Source organism: Oxyura jamaicensis, chromosome 13, assembly GCF_011077185.1.
Source record: "Oxyura jamaicensis isolate SHBP4307 breed ruddy duck chromosome 13, BPBGC_Ojam_1.0, whole genome shotgun sequence".
NCBI classification, from domain to species: Eukaryota; Metazoa; Chordata; class Aves; order Anseriformes; family Anatidae; genus Oxyura; species Oxyura jamaicensis.
In genome coordinates this window covers 18,758,070-18,777,642 of record NC_048905.1, presented here as the reverse complement: position 1 = coordinate 18,777,642, position 19,573 = coordinate 18,758,070, and the positions used below count along the sequence as shown (strand labels likewise).

At 47.6% G+C, this 19,573-nt stretch overlaps 1 protein-coding gene across 3 annotated transcripts; it reads left to right on the top strand.

Moving 5' to 3' along the window:
- Positions 1-6: 6 nt before the first annotated feature.
- Positions 7-19,019, top strand: PRELID2 (PRELI domain containing 2). 3 transcript variants are annotated; one of them, XM_035338569.1, is made up of 7 exons: positions 8-31; positions 5,266-5,323; positions 7,181-7,254; positions 8,805-8,965; positions 11,432-11,537; positions 16,645-16,710; positions 17,155-19,019. In XM_035338569.1, exons 2-6 carry the CDS (start codon positions 5,278-5,280, stop codon positions 16,687-16,689), a joined length of 432 nt encoding a protein of 143 aa, XP_035194460.1. In that variant the 5' UTR covers positions 8-31; positions 5,266-5,277; the 3' UTR covers positions 16,690-16,710; positions 17,155-19,019. The 3 variants fall into 3 exon arrangements, with proteins under 3 accessions (XP_035194458.1, XP_035194461.1, XP_035194460.1); XM_035338567.1 differs by lacking the exon at positions 16,645-16,710 and having other exon boundaries at positions 7-31; XM_035338570.1 differs by lacking the exon at positions 17,155-19,019 and having other exon boundaries at positions 7-31; positions 16,645-16,711.
- Positions 19,020-19,573: the final 554 nt, after the last annotated feature.

Sequence of the window (19,573 nt, the reverse complement as noted above, 5' to 3'; positions counted from 1 at the left end):
CGAGCAGGTGGTGGCCAGCTACCTCCGCAAGGTAACCGCGGCCGCCCCGGCCCCGCCTCCCCGCCTGCCGCCGGGGCTGCAGCGCCTCGCGGCGGCGGCGGCGGGGCCGGCACCGGGAGCGGCAGCGGGGAGTGCCCGGCCCCGCCTCGCTGCTCGGGGCGCCGCTGCGGGGCTGCTCCGCGTGTTGGCCGGGCTCCCCGCCGCCCTGGGGGCTCGGCTGCCCCGAGGGGCCCGGCCCGGCAGTGTGCAGCCGTGCGGGCCGGGGGCTCGGCCGGGAGACCCGCGGTGGGTCCTGCCCCGGCCCCCGCCGCGGCTCGGGGCGTTTCGTGCGGGCCGTGGCCTAGCGGGGCAATGCGTTCGGGTGGGTTTACAGGGATAGCGTTGTGCAGCGGGGAAGGCTGCGTTAGTGCAGGTGGATAGCGTTCCCGTGTGGGATCTGCTCCCAGCAGCATCCTCCTGCATTTTCCTTTTGAACGCTGCTGTCCCGGACCCAGTCTCCAAGCTGTGCATCAAAACTGCCCTTTCTGCTGGTGTTTTCCTTGAACAATAGCACAGAAATAGGGGTGAGGTGTAATCTTTATTAAAAACTGGTGCTGGGGTTTTGCCCTCCAGCTGCGACCAGTTTTTAGGAACACTGAGCTGAAAAACAGAGCGGGCCTCATGACGTTTGGTTTGGCTGCGAGTGCTTAAACATTAACGAGAAGTGAGCCGCGGCATAGCACGGGGCGTTTCCTTGGCACAGAGCCCCGAGGGTTTGTGAACGTTTTCTTCGGGACAAGATGTTGACTTTGGGCTGAACTCACCCTTGTTGCAGCCAGCGTGCAGGCGAGGAAGGCCGTACCTGTGCCGTGGGCAGATGCTGGTTCCCTGTTGCCTGTTAGCAGAGGCCGGGCTCTGGCAGAGCCGATGCCAAAGGGAGCCAGGAGCGCGTCCACCCCTGGCAGAGCAGAGCCAAGCGCCCCGCAGGACAGGCAGCCCTGGCGCCTCTGCGGTGGGTGACGGCCGGCAGCGCGCATCGCGGGCAGAGCGCCTCCTGCTAAGGGACTTTGCATTGGAAAGTGTCAGGCCCTTAGCAATGGGATCGGTTGTATGGGTTGTGGTAGGAGGACAAAGCTTTTCATCCAAGAAATAACAAGCTTTTTTTGCTGAAAGCTTTTGAAGACTGCATTGAAACTTGCTGAGGTCACCAAGCTTTTGCAAGTGGTCTCAGTGGGGTCAGTTTCCTGTCTTCATCGTCAGTTTCATGGGATAATGACTGACAAGGTACATAAATCTCTGAAAGGTGTGGTGCCATGCTTTTGTTTTAATTGACTGCCTCTTTTTTTCTGGTGTTCAGCTCATCATCAAAGGGAACTGAATCCCTGTAGTGGTGTCTTGGCCTGGAATGAGAACCAAATACGTTTTATGTGAAACTTACAAAGGAAAAATTCAAAATTTCTTTACTCACCAGAATTTTGAGTAAAAATGCCTTGTCTGGAATCTTTCTATTTCTCTTCTGTTTCTCTTAATCATCTACAGATGTTCTTTTCTTGTCCTAGTACCGGACTTTAGAAAGATGCATTTAAGGCTTCCTTTAAAAAAAGAAAAAAGTGGCAAAAAATATATATTTCTTGCTTTTTCCCTGCTGCAGAAAGCCTGAGCTATATATTTGCAAGCTTGGGTAGTCAAATTTACTAACCATGTAGTTTAGACTGCCACACTATGGCTGACTAATGGATGTGCTTTGAAATATTAATTTGAAAGCTTTGAATGAACTTGGAAAAGAAAAGGCAGGAGGCATCTTTTGCTGGATTTCATGAGTGTTTGGGAGCTAGCCGTCAGAAGAGAAGCAGTTAGTGCTTTTCATTGAGAAAGATACGAATCAGAGTAGAAATACACATAGAAGTTGTGTTCGGTAGTATACTTCTGCATGACTTAAGAAGGGCAGTTGGAGGTGAACAGCGAGGCTAATTATCACCGCCAGAGGCGTAGAGCAGAGAGGTTAAATTAATCCTCGTTTGTATGTGCCAGCAAAGCGCATCACTTGCTTTTAACCAGGGATTCTAGGTGATTGAAGGATTGGCATAGTCACTCACAAATCCCATAGTTAAAGTTGATTTTCAGTGCTCCCGAGCCTTCTTTCCGTCAGGGTCCTGCGGGTTGAACCGGAGTGTTACGGTGCGGAACTGGGGGGGAAGGTGCGACGGGGCTTGCTCTCAGAGGAGACCACAGTCAGGGCTCTTCAGGGATGTGCTGAGTGAGACGGACACGTGGTGGTCCACACCGACATCCTGTTGTGTTACACCTCTTGGACACCTACAACGCAGGGGAGGGAAAATCCCCCTGGAAAGGTGTGAAAGAAGCTAAAGCTGCTTCCGATGTTCTGGGTTCTCATGCCCAGTGCCCAAGGCAGAAACGCGGCGTCCCCAGGCCGGCCGGGAGGGGCACGCTCCTGTGCCTCTGCAGGGTGCGGGGCCGGGGAGCTGCGCTCTGCTCTGCTGCAGGAGGCCGCGGCGTCTGCCGCAGGGGCTGCTCGGTCGTGGAGACCTCGCCTCGGACTGAGCCCACGAACAGTACACCAGGCTCCTAGTTCCAGTACGACAGATTGATTTGTATTTGAAATAAATGTATCTGTGGGTGAAAGGCTTATGTGTTTATTGATTTTTATCGCAGTAAGTAATCTACCCAGTGGGTTTGCTAGATTTTATTTTTTTTAATTCACGTTTATTCACAACCACCACCTTTCCAACCCAGGAATAAAGTGAAGGAATGTGGAAAGGTTTAGCTGATTTTGCAGTGTCACTGCTTCATTTCCTTGGTGTTGAAAAAGAAAGAATCAGAATATTTATGAATTTAAATATTATTATTTTTTGCAAGTCTTTGAAGCTGTCATTTTGATTTATGTGGGCTCCATTTGATCTTGCATGTAAAACCAGCTATTCGTTGCTTTGAAATATTTCATTTTTATACCAATCATTATGTGTAACCTGCAGTGATTTCTCACTGCTGCTAAACACAGTGCTGCTTTTAAAGGTCTGCTGTTTCCCTCAAGTAACTTCTAAGAAACATCACTGTGGTTAGAAAACTGCTGCTTTTGATAAATGATCTTACGCATTCCAGTTAGGAAAGGTGTGTAGGGTCTTAATTCCCTGGATGCAGAGTAATGACTAATGGAATCATTCTGTTTGTTGTTACTTGTAGAAAACAATCAATCCATTTGCAGGGAGACCGAGTAAGGGTACAGGAATTACTCCGTTTTTAATTGTAAAGATTTTGCAAATGGGGAATGGAAAGCTTCAATTTCAGCAAGCAGTGAAATGTGGTAATCACTGTGGTAATGCTCCCCATGCTGGAAATGCAGAGGGATTTTCTGGATATGGGACTCAGCCTCTGCAATGCTGTCTGCGGGTGCCACGTTTGTAGCTCCTAGTCCCTGAAACAGACTCTGGCATCTTTGAGAAACATTCACGACTGGCAGCCACAGTAAAAAAAAAAAAAAAAAAAAGGCATTTTAAAGACACTGACAAAGTCAGCTTCACAGTTTCTGCTGTTGATGATTTGTTTGGGGTCTTTTTAGAACGATGGAGGGACAGACGTCTCCATCCTCAGAGGTGTTCGGGACCTGTCTGGATGTGGTCCTGGGTGGCCCTGCTGAGACCCCCCCGGGGTCCCTGCCAGCCTCGGCCTTAAGGCATGGGGAAATCACTGGAAGGCAATTTACTGAAGGAACTCGTTGGAGCTACATCAGTGTCCGGTGTGGATAAGCAGTGGGGCTCCAAAGCCCGCGGAGCGGTGGCGTTCTCTGTAGCGATGGCAGCGCCGGGGCTGTGCCCGCGGGGCAGCCTGCGGCCGTCTGGGGCTGGTGGGGGCCCTCAGCACGGGGCCAGGCCAGGCACGGTGCCCGGGGTGCTGGGAGCAGCCCTGGGAGGAGTGGGTACGGCAGGGCTGGGGGCACAGCCAGGCTGGGGCTCGTTGTGCCCTACTGCCCTCCGTGGGGAGCGGAGACCTGGCAGGGAGGCCGAGGCTGGCTGGCAGGACTGTTCCGTGTGGCAGGCTCTCCAAGCCGTTACGTCTGCTTGTGGACTTCTACTGTTATTTCTTTTTCTGAGCCGTGTAGGAGATGGAGTCTATTTCTGTTTAAGTACTTGGGTAACAGAGCCTGCTATTTAGTGAAAGATTTATTTAAATGGTTCTTTGTTTCACACGATTGGGCCTTCCAGAGGTACGCTGATAACGCAGTTATGCCAGTACTGCCATTTCACAGCAGCGTGGTGTAGGGAGGACTCCAACTTCTGTGTAGAACAGCACTTGAAAACCTTGCGCTTTTAAAGTCAACTTCTGTTGTGCGGCAAGAAGAAGCAGGAGAGCTGGGTTGTAGAACAGCCTGTTCTGGAGCTGTCGACGTTTTTAGCTCAGAACCAAAGATTTATGTCAGAATTTTGGAGCACCTGTTGTTACACATTGTAATTGCATTGCCCAAACCGATTTGGTATTAAAGTGTAATTTCTCCACCTTTTCTAAAGCTCCCTATTACGTTTAATGCTGATTTTAATTTGGTGTTCAGTATTTCTGCAGCCTGGCGCTTTATTACCATGGGTGTTACGGTAACTTTTGAGTATTATTTGAGTTCAATAAATTTTCTTGTGCTTTACATTTTAGATTTGTTATTGACATGAGCGTTGATTGCTTTGTGTAGTGGAAGTAAGGTCCTTGTAGCCCTGTCCCTCTCAGGGGTTTGCTAAGTTCCAAGGTAACTGTACATCCTTCGAAGTCCTGGTGGTGTGCATCCATTCCTTGCACAGCAGATTGCCCTGCAGGCAACCTGCACAGTTTGGGCATGATTCCTGTGCGCTGGGGTCCCGGACTGAGAATCTCTGAGGGCAGCTGTGAGGAGGGTGAGGCCGCGGCCGTGCCCTCGGTCATGCGCGGAGCTGCCGGGTGCGCGGCACGCTGCCTCTGCTGCCTCGTGCTCCTGGAGCTGCCGTCACCGAGAGGTGTGCAGGGCGCGAGGAAGGCGCCTGCGTGCTGCGTGTGGCACCGGCTGGAACCTCCCTGGCAGGCAGTTTTTATCCTGGCAGCATTGGGGGTTTTCTTCTCTGTTCTAATCTTACTATGCTAGTCTTACTAAATTCTTTCTAATCTGAACGGAGTCTGCAGGCTGTTGATGGGAAGCAGCCTGACCTGTTGCGAGAAGCTATGAGGCTGCTTTTGGCTTTACAAGTGACAGCCGTTTCCTGACACCCACGCGGCGAGCAGTAATGTTTACCCTGTGCATTTTTATCCCAGTACCCCAGCCCCATGGATAAGCACGTCATGGCTGTAGAAACAGTGGAAGAGAAAACAGGTAAGCTGCCTGACTTTTCTTAAAAAGCTGCCTAACGCTTCTCGTAACCTTCAGTGCTAATTATTTAATAGTTTTATTTCAATAGACTCTGGGCGCTGCGTTCAGCCAGCATGCAGGAATCCTAGGCATACGTGAGACTGAGAAAATATTTAACCTGCCCCCAGAAGCGTGTATTTTACCTGGATTAAGCATTTGGATTTCTAGCTTATTCCGACACTGTCAGGGGCGACTCGCCAACTTTTTCTGCAGCATGTTCTTCTGCTGTGCGGTTCCCTGGCATTTCTGTGATGTTTTCCACCCGTGGTGTTCTGCAGACCAGACGTAAAGCTGCTGGAACTGAGCTCGGTGAGCGCTGGGGCCAGGCCGCAGGCGCTCCGCGGGTGTTCCCCTGCCCCTGGGGACGTGTCCCTGTCCCACCGCGCGGCCGAGGCGGTTCCAGGACCCAGCCGCCTGCTCAGCGGCCCCGTAGGATGCTGGCAGTCAGCCGGCGAACCCGGACCCTCGGTCTGCCGCTTACCAGGGTTCCTGGAGCAGCAAAAGTTAGGTGTTAGCACTTCCCAGTCGTATTGACAGGAAAATAAACGTGCTCAGGTCGGAGCATGGTTACCAGATGAGGTCCGGTGATGCTGCACGGGCTGTTTCCCACTGCTGAGGCTGCAAGATGTGCTTGCAGTTAGGCACCTAGAGTAACGTGCCTGTGAAGTATTAAACTCTTGTGCCACCAAGTGGGAACCAATACCATAGGACTCAGCATAGTAATTATTCCCTTCTAATACTGGGTTAGTGATCGAATTCTCATTTGGAATGAAGTAAGACCTTGTTGACTCTTAAGTCATAGTCCCAACTGCTTGCGGCTGCTCTTTGTCATACACTGGGAGATGTCTTCTGCCTTGCAGCTCAGGGTTAACGGTGGCCCCCAGTGAGGTTGCTCTGAGATTAAAGAAACAGAACGTTGGTGCTGCCGTGGCATTTTAATCAAAGGGAGCAAACCACTCATCTTGGAGAATGCTTTTCTGTTCTCCATTGCATGAAGATGGTTCGTGTTATTTATGTGATGTGTTTGTTCCAGTCCTGAAAACCAAACCCCATGAAGTTTTCATTTCACAGACCCAACCAAATGCTGTTTGAGAACACGCTCTTTTATCTCTGACGAGTCTTCAACCTGGGCTGCCTGCCAGTTGGGTTCTCGTGTGGTACTATCCTGAGGTTTCTGTTCTTGATCTGGGTCATTAAATATTAAAAGGCAAAGTGGTTCTAAAAGCCAGCCATTTTTTTGAGATAGCAAATAACTGTAATTTGTTTCCTAATAGATAGTTTTGTCCTTGTCGCTGGTCCAATTCAATACAAAAATAAATGTGTAACGAGACACGGCTGCTCTGTAAATCTTGCGTGCAGTACGTTTGCCCGGAGAATGAGCTTGAGAATATAAATCGGGGCAGGACGTGGCCCTGAAGGCTGGCACCGGGACGCGGCCCTGAAGGCTGGCACCAGCACCGGCCCGGCGCTGCCTGCCGTGGGGCTCGGCCACCCGGCAGCACCGGCACGGGGGCACGAAAATGCTTGTGCCATGCGCTGGGTGAGGGCGCCTGGGTGCAGCGCTGGGTGCAGATGCCCTCCTGGGGCAGTGCCCGTAGCAGCCTTGCTTACAGCCCTGTCTGGCAGGCAGCAGAGGTACTCGGTTATCCTTAAAAAGTAAAAAAGTAAATAAATAAAAATCTTACTGCATTGCTAATTTCCCAGCAATTCTGCTTGCACATTTGCTGTCTGTGAAGTCTTGCAACTACTTTTTAAATGTTTTTTTTTAATGGCAATATCTGCTGCTGTAACTCTTCCCTTCTGGTTGACTTTTACCAACAGATTTGTCTACAGGGATTATTTACCGGAGGAGAATTGCAACGTGCAAGAATGTAATTCCTGAAATCCTGAGAAAGGTAACTGCTTGGAGAAGTTTTGTCAGGTTGTAAAACCTTGATACCTGCTTGTGGTTTACCTCGTTTAACGGGATCAGGTTTCTAATGATATTTTCTTTTTGTTAGGAAGGTTACTTTTAAAGAGAAGTTGAGAGAAAAAGGTTCCCTAAGAACTGATGTAACTGAAATGGACAAAACTCTAGCCTTGAGTACAGGGAGATGTAGCCTTGAGAACAGGAGATGTAAATGGTGCTGGTGGTTACTTTACAGGTGGCAACAAGCTTTTAACTTTCCTCCCTGGAAAAAGTAAACCTGCTTTAAACTGTCACCTGGGCCTCAGTGAAAGAGCGGCTGTTCCCCGCCTCCCCATATAATAATCCTTTTGCTGCCAGCTGTCCCGATTTTTGTGTGGTACCTGGTATTTTTGTAAAAGCCCAGTCTCCCAGAACTAAAGAGGGGAGAAACTGCACCTGAAGCCTTGGTGAGAAGAAGGCAGCTGATAACGAACACCGGGCAATATTTCGGTGCTGAGCTCGTGTTGGATGTCTGATCCGTGACTTGGACCACGCTGGGCCGTAGTCTCTTACAAAAAGCCGCTGTGTAAGGGAGTGTAGAGGAATTAAAATGATACTCAGTGTGCTTCTAGCATGGCATCGCAGAGTCCCTGTAGAGAGGGTAAGATGCAAGTCCTTAAAGGCTGTAGAAAACGTAAGGCCCTGGATGAGCAGTCCCGTGCTGTCACTCCTGTGCCTGTTGAGCAGCAGGCCTTTCCTCACAGTTGGTGGGAGAGGACTAACCTCGATTTGTTACTTGTTTATTGTGGAGTATCTTGCAGCATACGGCCCGTGTACAGAAAAGTATATTTATGTTTATGCATGGGTAAATAAGTGTTTTCCAAGGCCTGCATGCTTCAAAGTATACCTGTCTATTTTTTCCTGATACTCTGAAGACTCTGTATGTTTTTGCCTCTAAACATGTGTTTGTCTCTTCCAAGCCTCACCCGCCAAGGAGAACATATCATTGCCCTATACATGCAGAATGTAAAATAAGCCGATGGTGAGATTTCCATCCCTTCCGCAGCCCACGCTTGCCAGATAAAAGCCTCGCAGGTTGACGAGTGGGCTCTAGAGGAGGCGGCTGGGGCAGGGCTGCCCGGGGGCGTCGCGCTGCCGGCTGGGGTGTGCAGGGGGGCAGCGCCTGTGGCCCCCCGTGGCCCCCGGGGGGCGGCTCGCAGGTAACCCCGCGGAGGGGGGCTCTGTCACCCTGGCTGCGGGTGAGCCGTCGGCAGCAGGGCAGGAGACATGAACGGTCAGGTAACTCGGTGCTGAGCAGTCCTGCAAGTCGGCTGGGGGCTGAGCAATCCCCAGGAATTCTAGGCTGTTTGCATGGCCTTCAGTGGGTGCGGAGGAGGTTGGTTCTGCTCGCCAGGGTGAGCCAGAGCTGATGTCTCCTCCTCAGTGATCCTCAGCCTTACCCTCTAAGGCTACGAGTGTATGCCAAGTACAGAGAAGTGCTTCTACCCTCTCAGAATGCTTTATTTTTTTTCAAAGCTCCAATTCTTCTACTTCCAGGTCAGTGCCTTAAAAGTGCCCGACATCTACCTGGAAGAGGAATCTTGGCTTAATATGCAGAAAAGAAATATGTCTATGAAAACTCACTGCCTCACGTGGACACAGTATGCGTCCCTGAGCGAGGAGTCTGTCTTCAGAGAGAGCTTGGAAAACCCAAACTGGTAAGTGCCTGTGTGCCTGCTGCAGGCTGCTGTGGTCCCCTGGCCCTAGAAGTGTTTTCTTTTGCCTTTTGAATGCTTGGAAGGGTCTGAATAACAGTTCTTTGGTGAGTCTTGACTGCGTTTAAAGCAGCTACTATAAATGTTCTGTGGCTTTCCGCTGGCTCCTTCAGATGCTGGGTTAGGTTCTCTGGCCAGAGCACAAATAATCGTTGGAAATTAATTTTCCATGTGCTCCTCTGCAGTCATAGAAGGCTGCCCCGCTGTTTCTGCACAGCAGGCACAGCCAGAGCATTCACTTTGCTCTCATGTCTACCAGCAGATGCTTGGCTAGCAGTTTAAAAATTATCATCTACCTCCTGCTTGCCAGTCGTTGGCATGGAGCGTTCTTGCTCCCAAACAATTTTCTTTCTCTGGTGTTTGGCCCGCCGTGACCCAAAGAGGTAAGCTGGCATGGGACTTTGCCTGGGAGAAAGACAGATTTGTGTTTGTGCTGACTGGAGCACAGAAATGTCTTAATGCATGTTTGTGACAGGGTAGGAGTGGAATTTCTAATTCCTGCAACAGTGAAATGAGCAGGTATGTAATACATGCAACTGTCTTTAAAAATAGATCTGTTTCTAGCTGATGTCAACCCCATTAGTTTTTACTGTGCTCTGGTGTCTGCTGTAATTAGTCATTACTTCTGCCTTGTGATGTTCCCTGGGAAGTGTGGCAGGGTTGTCCAGCAAGGTCTGCCTGGCTTCTGAAAGCTCTAAGGATGCTTAAGAAAAAAAAAACAACTTCAGACAAAATTCAATTTAGGGGGTTCAAGCATTTTTTGAAAGCCCAGTGCTGGGACTTTGCTGTTCAAGGATATGTTCTTGCTTTTTTAACACTGTTGTTTCAGAAGTTTGCTGAGACCCCCTGCCCTTGCACTGCAGCCTTACAGAGGGATAGAGCCTGTCCCACAGCTGCTGCTGGGGAAGGACGTTTCTCCGCAGCAGCACTGCCTTGCAGCTATAGGTGTTGGTGCTGCTGGTGCAGAACTCGGGCTGCCTCAGCTGGTCAGGATCCCCCCCTGTTTTCAGGCCTGTTCCAGGTTAGGAGAGGTGCTGTCCTCGGCGTGATTCCCCTCTGCAGGCTCGTGCAGGAGAGCTGCCCGCAGAGGCAGGCAGCGCTGCCTGCTCTGACCGTAAGGTGGACTGGCAGTCGAGAAAGCACAGAAGTCTAAACCAGGTTGTGTAGCTGGGCTGCCAGCAGCACCGTGCAGCCTCAGCAGTGACATGGCCTCTTCCCTTCCTGCTGGGCGAAGCTGCCCCTGGAGGCAGGCTGTGCGCTGCTGCAGGGACCCCTGGGCATCAGATCTGACAAGCACTGGCTGGCAAAACAGGCAGGTCTGCCACGGGAGTGCCAGCTGCGTGTGCCTGCAGTGATGGCTGCGTTGTGTGATGTGTGAGCAGTGCCCTGCAGCCACAGAGGGGGTTAAAGAGCTCCTGTACAAAAGCTCCCTCTCGTGAAGGGCCAGGCACTGAATGTAACTTTTAATTTAGTTTTGAAAGCCATGCAGGCTTTGGAGACCCTCCTTGACACTACCTGAACAATATTACTAGACTTTTTGCACTAAAGACGCTTTAATTAAACTCCCATCACGAAAACAATTAGACCAAATTTGCCATACTTAACTAGTCAATAATTTAGTAGTTGGGTCTCATTAATAGACTTCACCCTGTGACTGTGTTGTAACGATGCAGCATTGCCAGCTGTGTGCTACAGAAATCAATCTGAGATCAATATTTTCCTTGAGCTGCCCTTTTTGGTCTCCGAGAATGGTGAAACAGCAAAATTAATAAGTCAATCCCAGCCAGCATAGCCAGGTTCAGGGGGCCCAGTATTCACTGCTGACACCCATCCTGTGCTTGGGGGGAGTGCACCAGCTCCTTCACTTGAGCTCCATGCGTTTTTCTTCCTGATGGTTTGCATATAAAAAGTGGTTGTGGCCCATGGAGGGCATCGGTGGTTCTGGGCTCACCCGAGTGCTGCTGGGGCCGGAGCGGGAAGGCGTTCACGTCGGACCTCTTCCCACTGTTATCACTGTCTCTGTCTAGCTCGATGTCCCGAGGACCCATAGAATCGCAGCAGCTTTGTTTGCGGTTTCTGTGGTAGACTTCCATGAATTAGAAGCCTCCAGTCCCTTGCCTGCAGGTTGAAGCACCTTGCTGGTTCAGTCCTGCCTCACGTGTGTGTCATCCAGAGCTCGCTGGTGCTGCTGCTCCCCGGCACTCCCAGCAGCTCCCACCTCGAGCTGGGCTGGGAGCCGTGCCGGCTGCGACGGGCACGCACCTCGTGCCGCTCCGTGCGAGTGCCTCTGAGATCCTTGTGCAAAGTGTGTCATTCCTTGCTTGGGAATCAAGACAAAAAGGAGAGTTTATGTCTGATGTTCACTAAGGAGGCAGAGCAATAAGTTGGTGTTATGTTCCTGTTTTGTAGGACAGACTTCACGCAGAAAGGCAGGATATCGGTTACGGGGGCCGGTTTGCTCAACCGTGTGTTGGAAGCTTTCGCTCAGTCATTCTTAAAGCAAGGCGTGAAGAAGGTGGGTTTATTTACTGCCTGAACTTCTTCCTAGAGTTATATTCTAAGTGTTTTCAAATCACCACGTTGTCTGGGATTAAAACTAAATTGGTGTTATAAGCCTGGATTCCTTACATCTTTTAATTGTTGAAAAAATATTCGACCTTTTCTTTTGTCTACAGAGAACAAGCAGAACAAAAACGGATTTGGTTTTATTATGGTAATAGTTTTATTTCAAATACATTTTAAAGCATGGTATATGTGTCTATTAACTTCTGTAATTCATTCTTATTCCTGATTTCCCCTAGGCATTGAAACAGTTTTTCTTCCTAATGTCTCATTGTACCAGCTAATGCTGTAATAATAATTTGCGGTTCTATAGCACCTTCACACTGAAATAGTCAAAAATAACCAACATGAATTTATATCATGTCACACATTTTTCTCCAGTAACATTAGATTTTTTTTTTTTTTGGCAGCCTGATGTATTTACAATAGCCCCAGTCAATCTCCCTGTAGCAGTTCTGTATACTTCAATAGTTCTGTCTTTCAGCAAGAATTATGAAAGAGGATAAAAGCTATCCAGTAGTGCATCCCAGAGGAATTAGTGTTCAAAGGCCTCCGTTCCTGGGAGCCGTGTCATATTGATAAACTGGTTTTAACGGCAGCGTCTCCTGTAGCGCTCACTGGGAAATGCAGTTACGTGGAAGTCCTGGTTTGGATAGTTGTGACTTGGGTAGATTTGGGGGTTCAGATTGTGATGAATAAAATGTTTAACATTTGTACCTGCTGAAAAAGGAGCAAGAGAAGTAGCTGAAAGGAGTATTTAATTAAACCTTTTTGATGTAAAGATGAGATTTTTTTTTTGCCTCCCACACAGTTTGTATATTGTTTCAGATGAGTGAAAGCATATGTTTGAGCCTGGAAACATGGCAGTTTCACAGCTGGGCTTATGAATCTTATGTGTGTGAGACTATAATGAACCTTCACTTACCACTATCCGATTACTATTACCTTTTATGTTATCTAATGGAGAAATTGTATGTAAAAGTCCAAAGTCAGATCATGCCTTATGCCATTCTTTAATTATTCGTGGGGCCCAAGCGGTTAGTACTGTTAAAAGCTCTATTTTAAAAATGTATTTATTTTTATTTTTTATTGTAATGTGTCCGTACCAGTGTCCTGTCCTTTCTCCCTTTGCTTCAGCGGGTACGCGAGCACACAGTGCGGGCAGGAGCCTCGGCCCATCCCCAGGCATCGCTGGGACACTCCCCGCTGGCAGTGCGCTGGGCAGGCAGCTCAGCCTCTCCCTCCTGATGTTGGAGTCTGTGCCCCAGGAGCTGTGGATGGCAATGTAGTTCAAACCACAGCATGGACATTTATTCATTTGCTTATTCTTGATAACTGTAAGATCTTTGTTGCTTTTTAAAGTGGAAGAAAAAAAAAGAAAGGAAAAGCAGACACCTGTGCTGGTGTGAGCAGTGGAGCGATGGCCGGGTAATGAAACCTGTCTTGCAAGCTTAGGGCAGTGCAGAGCTAGCAGATGAGACAAACTAGCACACAGAGTATCTCAGTGCTGCATTAGAAATCCTTTAACAATGTTGGCTATGTCTGCAGAGCTCTGAAAAACACAAATGGGTGTCTGGTACACATGTACAGACTTGCCTTTTTTTTTTTTTCCTCTACGACATCGTCTCCCTGTGGCAACAGCTTTGTGTGTGCATTTCATTTCTTCTGAGCTGCTAGGTAGGGTTTCTTTTGTGGCTTGGCCATAGAGTAGTTTTGAGACACATTTTACCCAAATGTAATAAATGGCAATGCAAGGGTACTATATAAAGGTGTAAAAGGACTGTTGCGTGAGTGACAGCGCTTGATAAGCATTCCATTGAGGCTGGCTTACTGCTTATCTTCGGAGCCCGATCTACATCCTTCCTAACGCTCTGATCAGACAGGTGCTTTTCTTGCACCTGGTGTACCTGGCTGGGAAAGGTAGGGATGTTGCTTCCAAAGCCGATCCCTTATTCCTGCTTTGTCTCCTCAATCCTGACAGCAGTGCGCTGCTCCATCCCTGTGGTGGAGTAAGGGTGTAAGAAAGCACGGGGAGGCAGCGACCTGTGTGGGGCAGAGGAAATGGAGAGGGGAGTGAGCTACCTGGAGAGCAGAAGAAAATACGGTAGTGATCTTGAACTCTGTGAATGAATACAAGAAAACTCATATATTCACACAGTCAATAGTAATGTCTTTATGTTATAGAATGAGAGGGAAAAGTTACAATTAATAGAGCAATTCTTAGACGTGAAAGGCAGTCATCTTTTTAATCACTGTGTTTGTTACTGACATGAGTCTATTCTGTAGTGTTTAAATGCATGATAGAACAACCGTCACGTTTTTACATTTCTCTTACTATTCCAACTGTGAACAAAACAAACAAAGATAAAATTTCCCTTCCCTGCTTTTGTTTGTAGAAGTCATGGTGTGTTTTGGTGGAAATTGCAGCATTTATGCTTTTTTTTTCTTGCCCGTTCAGAAAAACTATTACTGAATGATAAGCACCCAGATAATGGCCAATAAGACTTTCCTCCTGAATAATGTAAATGTCTGAGCAGACATGCCAGTAAACGCCAGCTGCCAGGACAGCCTGTTCTGGGTCTGTTGGCGTGGGTTCTGGCTCCCCTTGGAAAGGGAATGGCTCTGCAGCGGGTGAGTAAAGGCTGGAGGAAGTTTCCTGCCAGGGGGTGCTGGAGACCAGCAGGCAGCTGCTGCGTGTGTGCATGAGGGTGTTCAAAGCTTGAAACACACCCTGATCATCCCGTTTTTCTCTAAGTTATGATGATCTCTGCTAGTGTCAAGCAGTACAAACGGCAAAATTAGGAGCGATTTTAAGGCTGCGTAATGAAGGAGCATGTCTAGCAATACATTGTTGTTGTATTGATACATGCTTTATCCATTGCCTCTTAAACGTTGCAACATTTCTGTCATATTCATTTCTTGGTTTCTTTTTTAGATTCCTTTTCCATTACTTGAATATGTGAGGGGTGGAAAGTAAAGAAAGGCTGTAACGTGCTGCTCGGTAAATGGAGCTGAGCTCCAATAACAATATTTAACTGAAACATTTTGTCATGGTTACAACAAGAATGCAAGGTATTAGGTGCTCTTTTCAGAGGCAGCAGAACATTTTCTGGAAGTCCATTAAAATGTTACCCTGCTTTTGTGCTGGGAATGGAAATGGGCCGTGCGCTGTAATGTGCATTGCCTTCAAATTAAAACAAGCCAATTACACTTCCCTGCATATCACTTAACCTCTTGCTTAAAACCGGGTGTTCGTCAAGGTGTGGAGCACGCTACAGACACCGCGTGTGCTCTCTGTCCCAATCAGCTGCGGTTCCAGTTTGGCTCGTGGCATATATCTAGATACAAACATAGGCTTTTCAGTAGGTCCATGGAGTGGGAGGCTCCTTGGACTGCCATTTCAGGTGTCCCTAGCTATGCTGTCACCCAGCTGCTGTGTCTCTGTGCCCTTTGCTGTGCAGCGTGCTGTCAGCAGTGGCCAACCGGCCCTGGAGCAGTCACAGCCGCAGCGCTCCGGCCGTGTGGGTGCTTTGGGATGCTGCAGGGATCCGCGGAAAAGCACGGAGGTGCTTACCGCACGTTGGCTCCTCACAGCAGAGGAGTACCTCCACCTTTGAAAAATGGAACTGCTCTATGGCTTGTCAATCAGAGAAGCTTTTAAGCTGTAGCTGTAGAGGTGCAGAGTTTAATGGGTAGGCAATGTTTGCTCTGCATTTCGAGTGCATCATTGCACTCTTAAATTTAGCTCCTTTAAGCCTGATCTCCTGGGGCTGAGATTTAAGTGTTTGAACTTTAGTTGAAAGGAATATATTGATTAAGCTTTGATTTAGTCATTCCTTGCTGAAAAGATACTGGGTAATGAGTTGTACCTGCCCTTTCGTATTTTTATTCATTTAATGGATTCCCCTCTCATTCCCCTTTTCTTCCTCAGCACTTTTCTGCCTAAAAGTCTGCAGTGCTATGAGGAGAAATAAAAGAAAAAGCAGTTGTCACACTGTGAACATAATTGATTCAATAAATAACATTTTTAAGTTCCCTAGGCAAACCTCAGTCCTCACTTATGTCAATTAGTGCTTTATTCTGCAAACAGTGGCACGTCTGGTTTAGACTGATAGACTGAGGTAGTCAGCTCACTGCCTTCTACAGAGGGTAGCCGTGGAACATGAACTGTTTTTTGTAGATAGATCTTGTCCATCTGTTGTGGAGATGTGGAAAGAAGTTCTCCTGACCTGTTTGTTAAAGTTAATTGTCTTTTTTGTTGTTGTTTTCTGTCATGATGGCTCCAGCTGAGAACCCCCTTTTTCAGTTATCTTGGTAAACAAAGAACATCCCAGGGTAAGCCTTAGTCCCACTCAGGTTGTAGCTGAACTCCAGGCTTGCTTCTCGTTCTGCAAGATCTGACCAAACATTAGAAGCAGGGCTGGCAAATGTTTCTAACTGTCGTACAAGGCATGGGGGTGGGATGGATGTTTTGGATTTTCTTCTCTACACTGGCTGGTTTTGCTTTTCCAGCAGACGTGAAGCTGCTTCTTTCTCACTTTGTCCCTTCATAGATCAGTCCTTTAGAAGAAACGCTCATTCTCGTGGCCCTCTGATGGTATTTTTGACTGTGTTCAGTATTTCTTTCCTGCATTATAGAAATATTCATATGTAGATTCTCACGGACCCAATCGCTTGCAAAGAATACAAGTGACAGTGTTTCCATGTTAAAGAGGAGTGTGTGATGGTGCAAGGGAAGTGGCTTGGTCCCAGAAAAGTTGTGGTAGAACTGGAATAAAATGTGTGCCCTAACTGGGTGCCCTGGCTTCGTGCTGCCCTGCCTTGGAAAAACGTGGAAGCTGCAAAGAGTCTTTTGTCTTCTCCAGGTTCGTGTCTGAGAAGTGTGTTGTAAGTGCTGTTTGTGCCATCCAGGCAGCAGAGAGAACTACACTGAGCTAGTACAGGATCATAAAACGCAATTCTTTTCAGGGTTTTACTGGTATTTTGTGAGGCTGTTCTTTCTAATGTATGAAATAGTCATATTGTGTGTAAAGTTGGCATTTATTTGTGCTTTTTTTCAGGGTATTAAAATAATGGAGACACTTCTTCAGGAGCAGTGTGGTTGATTGCAATCTTTATGAGCTATTGTAAGTGCAGCAGGTGAGGAAAATTGTTCAAAGCTTGTGATAGCTATTGCACATTGTGGTCTTTGTAATTCTACAAATAAACTTTTTTTTTTTTTTTTGTCCATTATAAATAGCAGGCAATTTCAATGGAATTTTCAAGAAAAATAGTGATCTACTACTGTGTTAGGCTTAACATAATTCAGAAACTTTGGAACAGTACTCGTTAAGATGACCCTTGTGTTCGGTCTTTTGTCCTCTCCTCTCTGTGAATGTATGAGTGTGGAAGTCTTGGTAAAATAAGATGTTGTTTCTATCTAAAGATTTCCTCCTGAAAAGTAGTATCTTCAGGGTTTATCCATGGAGGGAAAGTTTGGTCAACTCCTTAAGTACCTTCAGAACAAGAGCAAACGGCTATTGATTACCTCCTAATAAATGTTCTAAAACCTATTTTCTCTGCTTTTGCAGGAGAAAATGCATCTGTGTAGTTTCCTTGGAGCAGCATATCTTCATTGCCGTCGGAATTCTGTGGCTGTTATCTGAACTTCGCTGGTGCCGTTTATTGAGGAAAGAGAATTTAATGTGCATAGGAGAAAAAGGCCATAGACTGCAAACCTCTTACAGAAGACTGAGGAGGCATGCTATTTAAGGGAAGGTTGATCTTGAAAATCATGGAGAAACAATTGCAAGCTTGGAAGCAGCAGCATCTTCTGAATTTGTTCTACAATCTCTAGAGACTAAGCCTTCGATAAGGGAACACAGAACAACAAAATAAAATAGCCCTTGTTGCTGTGAAGAGACCCTTGTCTCGTCAACCAGTTGCTTTGCATCTTGGCAAGGGAGGTGCAAGCATGCCCCGTGTGCTGTTTATTTCACAGCTTAGTTCTGTGGGATAGAGACTTCATTGTACGGAAATGAAGCTCAACTTCAGCAGCCGAGTAGGGTTACTGTTCCCTGCTTGAGTCAACATTGTTCATTATTTCAGCCCTGATTGCTGTGTTGGAAATGTTTGGTTATTATGCTCCTGCCAGTGTGATTATTTTCAGCTGTAAGACATGCCTCAATACAAGTTTTAAATTACATACATCTGAATTCTTTCAGGAAGTATTTTTCTCCTGTTGTGTATGAACAGGGGAAGAAAGCTGTTAGAAAACTGGTGAAGTGCAAGCAAAGTTCCCAACAGTGTCTCTTATTTGCTTTTCTTCCTTTTGTTATGTGCACTGCAACAGGATAGTTTTATTTCTAAACTTCCATTGATAATTCAGGTGAGCAGAGACCAGCTTCGATACCTTTACTGAGGCTGGTTGACACCACGTTTGAATTCAGATGCCTTGAATTCAGCGTTTGTGGAGATTTGAGCCCATGAACTGACTGCCGTAATGCAGAAGGGCCAGCTTCGTTTTTGGGGGGCAGGTTGGGTGTTGTTTCCCCAGATGCTATGTGAAGCCTGGCTGGGCTCTCCCCTTCGCTGTGCCTGGGTGCGGTGCGGCGCTGCCTGGCATGGTGCTGCAGGCAGCGTGCGGCTCAGCCGCCCGGCCTGGGGGGCTGCGGCTGCGGGGCGAGTGCTGGCCCCTGCCTTGGGATGAACGAGACGAGACCTGGGCCTTTATGCTGGATGGATTTTGTATTGACACCGCAGAACAAGATACTTCCCTTCTTCCTTCTTATTTTGGTTGGTAACTGACTCGTGAGTTTAGACTCTGGATGCCAAAAGGTACATATTTATGAAACGTAGAGGCCAAGACTAAATACATTCATTAACATATTTATTTTTCTTGAGTTACTGCTTTGTGTGCCTGAGGAAACTATCAGATCACTTTCTTTTTAGTTACAAAGTACAATTTTAGGAGTAACATTTTTATTCTTGTAGTGCTATGGATTTTGGGATCAGGATAGGAAGCATATGCATTCTTCCTCCACCCTGAAGGTAGGAGTAGTATGTGAATAGTAAAAGGCCAATGAAATCCAGTCTGTTCTTCAAAAACTAAGTTACTTGTCTGCACGCAAGTGACTTGAGCAGCTCTGGCCCTCAGAAATCAGTCCCAGCACTTCTGCAGACCTCCTTTTCTAAATAACAGGATGGCAGCAGAAAAAGAAATACTTTTATTCAAATTGTTTTATCAAAGTAGTTAATACACACTTGCTTAATTCTAGGAATTTAATTAAATCTTGCTTAATGTGTGGACTAAAAATACACACAGGTAACTTTGGTCAAAGCCTTGAAATGACAAAGTTAAATTTAAAAAATGAGAAAATTGGTATTTTATTTTCTTAATTATTGTACTAAAGCGACTCCATGAACATTTCCATTAAAAAGTCATCTTTGGTCACCAGCTCTTGTCTCTGGTGGATGAATGCCGGATGTCAGCTGGAGTTCGTTCTCTGTTTGCGGTATGTTTGTGAAGCCAGCCGCGGCGGCTGCTCTGCTCGTCTCGCTCCAGATGTTTGTCGTCTTGCTGGGTTTCATTTCGCCTCAGTGCCTGAACCCCACGTGGCTCTCTTAGGAAAACCTGAGGGTGCTTTAACTTCATGGATGTAGCAGAGCATTTTCATAATGCGCTGCGTTTGTGAACAGTTTCCTCTTCAGACATCTCCTGCTGTGCTCAGCCTCTTGGGTGAGGTCTCCGAAGCCCCCCCAGCCTCACTGCATCGGGCTGGGCCGCGTGGGGACGTGGTGGGGACGTGTGAGCTGAGCGGGGACACAGGAACCTGGAGCTGGCTTTGGAAGGCAACAGGACGTTTAAGGATGTAAAAGAAGTGCTGACGCTCCTGGCATGACACCACCCCTGCAGTCACCTAAAAGCCCCTCGGCTCCAGATGCTGGCTGAGCTCTGGGGGCTCGGCTTCACGTGGCCAAAGCTGCCTCTGTTTTACTCCTTCCCTTCTT